The sequence below is a fragment of the Euphorbia lathyris genome, chromosome 1, assembly GCF_963576675.1.
Source record: "Euphorbia lathyris chromosome 1, ddEupLath1.1, whole genome shotgun sequence".
Taxonomy (NCBI): domain Eukaryota; kingdom Viridiplantae; phylum Streptophyta; class Magnoliopsida; order Malpighiales; family Euphorbiaceae; genus Euphorbia; species Euphorbia lathyris.
In genome coordinates, this window is record NC_088910.1 from 35,951,205 (window position 1) to 35,959,647 (window position 8,443).

Sequence of the window (8,443 nt, forward strand, 5' to 3'; positions counted from 1 at the left end):
CAAAACTTTAATTTGATCAAAATACCAAAGTTGGTACAAATATTTTTTGTAATCGAAATATTAAAACACAAAAACTTCAAAAGTCTAAAATTATGAAGTTTTTATGAATTAAAAACAATATAAAAGAAATTAATATCTAAAAATTTTGATTTGTAATAAAACAAATCAACTGAAAAGTTTGAAGAGTTCATCAAATTAAAATCTTTGAATCAATGTTTAAAACCTCAAAAATAAAAATAGATATCCTAAGCGATTCTCAATCCATAACATACAAGTAAAAAAAACTTGATCCAAAAGCAAGACCATAAGATTTTTCCATGTTTAGAAACAAAGGAAAAAAAACGATGTACTGAAAACATTGATAAACTAAAACATAAGAAAACCAAATTTAAAAGAATATTGATATTCAATTGAATGTCTCTGAATCAATTAATATTGATTCCTAAATCGTTAGCATAAGATTGGCGAAAACCAAAAGAAAAACTTTTCATCAAAGTAAAACAAAATCTCAATAAATCTATCATGAGTTGCTCTGATACCACTTGTTGGAAATACTTATTGGAATTAGATCCACAAACCACAAGATCATAAACTCATGTTAATCCATTAAGATCTAAAGCGGAAGCGTACCTGAATACACAGCGTAGCGGATTGAAGAGAATCAGAGACACCTTAGGTTGATTGGTCTTCTAGGGCTAAAAGCAACTAGCACATCTACACTTGATGGGGGAGGTTGTAGATTTAGAATGCTAATGCCCTAGGGACCATAACCCTATATTTATACTGAAAACCTAATTGTCGCAATTACTAATCTGTCCATCATAGTATTAGTAAATTACAACTGGGTATCTACACATATTTAAGCCCATACCCATTATATATGCCACAGGCCCATAAACTAATTCAGATCACTTAATCGGGTTCATACATATGATAGCCCATAATTACAATTATACATGTAAAGCCCATAATGTTGGATTTTAATCCAACACATTCTGCCCAAATCCATTTTTAATGGGTTGAACTTGGACATACATATTTAGCATTTAATCCGGTCTGAGCCCATAAAAACCCGATATAAAATGGATTGGGTTTGAAATTTGTTTCAAAACCCAAATCTAACCCGACCCGATCCGAGTTATAAAATAATTCTATATAATTTAATTGCATTTAGTAATTCACTTTATATTTATAATACTAGTTTTAATTATTCTGCAATCATTTTCTCATTCCTGTCTCAGAAATTTACAAATTCTTATTTATATGTAGGGTTTTTTTTATAAAAATTATAATTAGTCTAAATGATGCATTGGTCTTTTGAAAAAGAATGTAAACATGGTTTTGTTGTTTCTTGTTTATTAAATTATAGTTTATAAATACAAGCTTGTTACATTTTTCTTATTTATAATGGTATTTTTATTTGTTACATTTTAATTTATAATTCATTTTTTAATATAAATATATTAGGTGGATGGACCGGATCAAACTGGGTTTGGGAATTAGTTATTTTAGTCTAGACTAACCCGGCCCGAACCCAATATAAAAATAGTGCGGGTTAGACCGAATTTGAACAAAGTAGTTAGATGTAAGATCCGGATAGTCCATGAACAGTTTTAAATCTCAGTATACATGATAATCGAATAATTGAATAATCTCTACCACCTACCAGTAATTTGCAAATTATATAGTTTACTTGCTTCTATTTTTTCTGCATATTTTTTCGTACTATATTTAAATGCAGACTTTCTTTTTTATAAATGATGGTAGTGATTAAAAACAAATGAGAGAGTATATAGTATGGTTATCCAACGCAACGCATGAAAATATAGACTTTATGGAAAGGGAAAAGCAAGACAAGAATTAAAAGGAATTGATGGAAATAATTAATTAAGGAATAGTTTTGCTAAAAGAAATTAACTTTTAACGAGTGAATAGCATTACCATATTCTTGCTCACTCTTTCTATGCTTTGCCTAAAGCATATTTCTTTACACAAATTAAAGTTAATCATATTCTATTTTATATTTTCTTTATAAGTTATGCATCTTTTCAAAATGATCCCTATCATCACCGTTGCAAAATTTATCCCCTTTTGTTTGCGGCACACAAAAAGCTCAAACCTCTATGCACCAATGAGTGAAAAATAGGAAAATTTATAAAAGAGGTAAGGTATTAAAATAGGTTTAAAGTTTTTTTTTTGAAATACCAATTTAGACTCAACGTTCAAAATAGCACTAATATATATTTAACGTTTACACCATAATATCAATTTAGGCTTAATGTTTACAACATATGAATTACTAACAGAACGTGACACGTCATCCGTTAAGTCTGTCAACTCAGCGCCACGTCACATAAGGTACCAAAATAGGCCTAAGGTTTGTAGAAAGCATCAATTTAGGCCTTACGTACAAAATAGCACCAATATAGGCTTAACTTTTATAAAATAATACGAATTTAAGCTTAACGTTTACAAAATATATCCAATTTAAGCTAAACGTCACAATTAATCGTATTATATTCTTTCCCTTTTAACTTGATTTGTTATCTTTTTATTTAGTTTTATATTCTTATTTATTATCCCCCGCTAGCGAAAAGTTTAGGTAAGGGTAGGTCTACCCACTCCCAAGGTCAGGGCAAACCACAAACCTCGATTAGGGTTTACAGTGGAATTTACAGATCACCTACCAATGAGGGTATATTCTTATTTATTATAATACAATTAATTAGTATTCTTGCCTATTAAGATCTTATATCTGTTTTTCATCAAAGTTAATTTCGACAGACCTAAAACTGAGATTAAAAAAAAGATGGCAGGAATATTGTTCATTAACAAACAATAGGGATGAAGTGATTTTGAGATTGAAATTGCCATGATCTTGCTGCGGAAAAATTAAGGACTAATTTTGTGTGAATTGACAAATATATTAGAACTAAAACTGACTTTTAATCGAAGAAGTAGAGGTGGGATGAAAAACAAATAAGGTTTTAATGTGCAGAATACTAATTAATTATATTATAATAAATAAGAATATAGAACTATATAAAAAGGATAACATATCAATTTAATAGGGAAAGAATATAATATGATTAATTGTTTATTAATCCATTGTTTTTTTATTAAAAAAAATATGATTAATTGTGACATTTAGCTTAAATTGAATATATTTTGTAAACGTTAAGCTTAAATTCGTATTATTTTTTAAACATTAAGTCTATATTGGTGTTATTTTATACTTAAGGCCTAAATTGATATGTTATTTGGAAAGGCTCGTTTATATTTCTAGATCTATTTCAATGCATTTTATCAAATTAGACACTTTTAATCAATCTGTATATCTGAAATACCTAATATCTCAAACTTAATGCAAGCTTCCAAAACATGGCAAGTTCCATTATTGTTCACCTCATCAACACGATCGAACTGGACCGTTTCTTTCCATTGATGTTAGACCTGTCCACGGGCCCAGGTACCCGTCTGGCCCGCCCATGCCCGTGTCCCTTGGGCCGGACTTGGACGATGATAATTGTTGTTAGGCTCAGGCCCGTTAAAGCCTGCCTATTGTTTGGGCGGGCTTGAGATTAATAAAAATAGCACGGACCAGCCCAGCCCGACCCGCCTATTAATATTAATTAATAAATTTTATAGATGTATAGATTTATATATTAAATATTTATTTTTAAGTATTAAAATTTATTTTTTATAATTAAAAAATTATGTATGTATGTTTAGATGGGTTTACATGGGTTGAGCTTGAGATTTGATTTTTAAGCCCGAGCCAGCCCGACCCGACCCGAGCCCATCTAAATTACTAGTGGGATGGACTGGGCTTGGAATGAGGACTTTTATAGAAAAACCCGACTGGCCCGGTCCAGCCCGACCCATGGCTAGGTCTATTGATTTTAACAACTCTAAGGTATTGTAATTACCTTGACACTTGCAAAGGACGTGGGTTCGAGATAAAGGGAGATAAAGGGTGGGGAATTAGAAACCGGTATTAATTCTCCTTATAAATAAATAAAAGAGTATTGTAATTTTAAATTGATTATATAATTTGTTTTATCAATTTAAGATATAAATTATTTAATAAAGATGATAAAATTATGCAACTCGTGCATTGCATGGGCTTTCCGCTAGTATATATATATATATATATATATATATATTACTCACGTGTGAATTAACTAGATGTATCTAAGAAAAAAACATATGATATATTGCATAATGCTCTTTAAAGGCATTTCAGTTAGCTGACTCATGAAATGATCGATTTCCTATTCTTGGACATCTTGTTCCCGATCCATGTCATAATTTTAAGCTTCTTTGTATCTTCCTTACCTTTATTATTGAAGCGTTTATGCTTCTTGTCTTGATAATTGGAATTATTTCCAATTGACATGCCTCATTATAATGTGGCTCAACATCGATCTAAATCGATAGTAGGGAATCCTCCTCAAATTTGAGGTGGCTAACTACATCATCAAAAGTCTTGGTGATATGTATGTGTTAGGTGCATCTTGATAATGTTCTCAACTATTAGATAAGGAACAAATAGCAGCTTGGACCTTGTGCTCATTGGTTAACTTGTGACCAAACATCATTAAGTTCAATGGATCATAGTTGATATCGCCCTTAAAGGGTTCAACATAATATGATCATGGCATTCATGGCAAGTGTTGATCTTGATCGTTAGAGAACAGAGCTATGTTAGAGTCATATCTTTGAGTTTGTCCTTCAAAGCAGTCCATTGATGCTTTTGTTCTAACACTTATGAAACCTCTTAATGATGTTATCATCATTGCACTGAGCAAAATGAATCAAGCTGTGGAATCCTTTTATTCCAGGTATGTTGAGTCATAACTAACTCCAAATGTTCTTTGAGCCTTTTCCTCTTCTAGCACATATTGGATTTTAATAATAATCGTGACCTTAACTGTATATTTATTAAGATTTAGATTTTTGTTCAGCAACGACATCTTTCGAAGCTGAAACATTGTAGAAGATTGATTTACAATGTAAAGTTTAATTGCACGAGTTAACTAGAAGTTCAACAAACAATTCAAGAAAGTTCTATATGCAACCTATATTCGAAAATGATACCAAATGAGACTCAAATTATCCTTTGCACTCTAATTTGTGACCTAACTAGTTAGATATTTATGTGTAGAGAATCAAGTTGTGTGATATAACTTGTCTCGTAACATACTACAAGGGTGTTATTATAGCTTTGTATTGACGTTGGTTTCATTATCTAATGCTCATTAATTCCATCCATGCATGAGATTAAAGTCTATGTAATTAATTATTCTTAAACAATAAACTACAGATAATAAACCATATTAAAATCACATTAAGCAATAATAACAACTTTAAAAACTAATTAAAAGTTTCTCAAGAAAAATTCTTCACCAACCGAACTAACTAAAAAGTTTGTTAATGTTATTAACTAATTGATAACATTTATCTGACTGAGATCAACGTATTGAATTTATAGTGTAAACCCATCGGAAAAACATATAAACTCTAGTTTCTACCAAGGTGCTCAACCATTTCACAAATCTTATTAAGACCCGTTCATAATGATTTTTTACTTTTCAATCAGCATGAAAGTCTTTTATCTTGCCCTATGGCGAGATCATCGGCCTAGATGCACTACGACATCAACTTTTGCATTTTGAATTATTTTGAAACACTTATTGCTTCAAAATTATCTCATTTGACATTCTGTTCCATTTTACAATCTTGAATTTCCTTTTTCAGGTCTTACACTTTTACTAACTATTAGGGGAAAAACGAGCAATATACGAAACTCGGTTTATTTTTCTAATTATCGTAGCATATTGCGAATAATTAGAAGATTAAAGTACCTATACAAATATCTTTTATTAATAATTAAATGCTTAACATACGTATACGAATATCTTTTATTGATTAATGCACATTTAATCAATTCAAGTTTCATCAAAATTGCTCTAATAATTTTCTGGTATTTTTAATGAAGTGTTTTATAATTTATGGACAACTAAAAATTTTCTTTTGATTTAAAATGATTTAATAATATTAAAAAATAAAAAATAAATATTATGTGTGTCCAAAAATTAAGTAAAATACACCAGAAAATCAGAAAAATTATAGAAATAGGATTGGCTCGTGCGCCGCATGCATGACACATGGCGAGATAATATTCTCTAGCCCGTCTTTTATATCTGAAATGTTTTTTAGTTTAGGGTTTGTGGGGTCTCTTGTCACGTTGGTGAAGTCTGTTTGTGCATATGATGAACATAGATTAGGGTTTGAGAGTCACGTACTATCTGCTGAGACTGGAATTCACACTATTCTGAATTAGAAACCCTAAATCACAAAAACATAATGTTCTATACGATTCCAGTGCCATTTTTTGCAAAAAAAAAAAAAAGGGTTCAACAAACACGTATGAATGCCCAATAATCACAAATCTAAAACATATTTAGTTATAGCATGGAAAAACTATGTATCTCTTCCTAACCATGAATAAAAAATGATAGAACACAAGTTATGTGGCTCTAATACCAATGACTATTCATATATATAAACCCATACAAATATGGGTTATCAGGTAACCTCTTGTAACGTAGAAAAACGTAGAAACCAATTGATTTGCAGCGGAAGAACATTAGAAGAATAAGAACCACGATTCGTATTACCAATCACGAATCAATTACACCGAGGTTAATCAAGAGAAGACATAATAAGTCCACGAACAACGTTGGGAGGAGGAAGAGGAGGCTACAAAGCGCTCTCTCTATTCATCTCAAATTAGGGTTAGGTTATGAGATGTGACTATCTATTTATAGTCAGCAAGTGAGCCTTAACTCTAGTTGCACATTTAACCCATATCCAACCTATTTCTACTACGAAAGGATTATATTTGATCCAGTGAAATATTTTAGACACTAGCTAATTAATATGTCAAATAAAAATATGAATTGTAATTCAGTTGACAAGAACAAAGAATCTTAATTATGATTAAGATTATCTCAAGTCAAGAGTCTTTATCTCAATTTTACTTTAATCATGTCTTAATGTGATAAAAATAAATAAATAAATATTTTTTAGATTCTTTAATATTTTGAAAGAAAAGATTAGGAGTTTAATGAACCGAACCTGAAACGGAAGCATACAAATTAAATATAAATCTTTTTGAATAATATAAATGGTAGTAACTAATATACATTTAGTTGAAGCACAGGAAGAAGAAGACGACATAATTAAAAAGAGGTAAACTTGTCTATTAAGTTAAAAGAAATCCCGACTAATTTGTTCATCTTCTCCATTGGAACAGACCTCTGTGATATTACTTGAGTTCGAAGAAGAACAAACAGATTCATAATCATAATCCATCTCTCTACATCTCTTCATAAAATCATAAAATATAGGCTCCTCCCTATTATTTCTTCCTGTATTTTTGTTCTTCATAAATATCCGACACAGAACCCATTTCTCCATCTGCTTCCCACAAATCTGCACAACCAACCCAAACAAATGTCTTAGTCTTACTTTCTATTAACTAGTAATTAAGAAAAGAAAACAAATGTACCAAAATGAGATTAATATTGAACTTGCCTGAAAATCTGAGTTTGGAAAAGACACAATTCTGTATTCATGCATAATCCAATTACTTCTAGAGGAATGAGGATGTTTTCCTGTGTAAAAAACAAGTGTCTTCTTCATTCCAACTACTGTCGAACTTGCAATCTGTCTATCTATTCCAGTAGCTTTCCAATACCCAGAAGCTGTAGCTCTGTTAATCCGTTTCCCATTGGGGTACTTTGCTTCATTACTGCTAAAAAAGTAGCTATCTTTCTCCATTTCGCCTGGTAAATCCCAGGGATCATAGTTGCAGAGATTGATTTCAGGGATGATCGAAGCAGGCAACGGCCACGAAAGAATCTTCCGTTTCAGGTACTCGAATACGAGTTCTTCATCTGTTGGCTGGAATCGGAAACCAGGAGGCAACTTTCTCATTAAGATAGAGTTGTTCTGATCCATTACACAATTAAGGAAATGTAGAATGTGTAGATTAAGGTAGGAATTAATGGAATTTGAAGAAATGGAGTTGTGTTTATATATATATAAGCAAGGAGAATGGAGATAGATAGATTTTTCTACTTTTTAATAGGAAAATATTCTGTTGGATGGTTTGACAATGTAAAACGTTTTAATTTCATTTTTGGTAACTATTAATATATATTTAATTGATTCAATCTTAGAAGAAAAGGAGACTGCATTCCTCATTTCTAAGTTAGTGGCTATGCTTATCAACTTAATTATATTCACTCTTCCTTCCAATTACTCTTCATACAATAGGATATTCCCAATTTTAATTAACTATTACGGCGGTTTGATATTCTATTGGGATAGGGATAGGGATAAAAGTTGGGATATGGATAAGGATAAATGGTTA

General features: G+C 30.9%; 1 protein-coding gene across 1 annotated transcript; it reads right to left on the reverse strand.

Annotated features, from left to right (window-relative positions):
• Positions 1-7,189: 7,189 nt before the first annotated feature.
• On the reverse strand, positions 7,190-8,059 carry LOC136229963 (NAC domain-containing protein 83). The gene is made up of 2 exons (XM_066018882.1): positions 7,603-8,059; positions 7,190-7,500 (listed from the first exon to the last, which is right to left on the reverse strand). The coding sequence occupies exons 1-2, from the start codon at positions 8,026-8,028 to the stop codon at positions 7,276-7,278; spliced, it is 651 nt and encodes a 216-aa protein (XP_065874954.1). The 5' UTR covers positions 8,029-8,059; the 3' UTR covers positions 7,190-7,275.
• Positions 8,060-8,443: the final 384 nt, after the last annotated feature.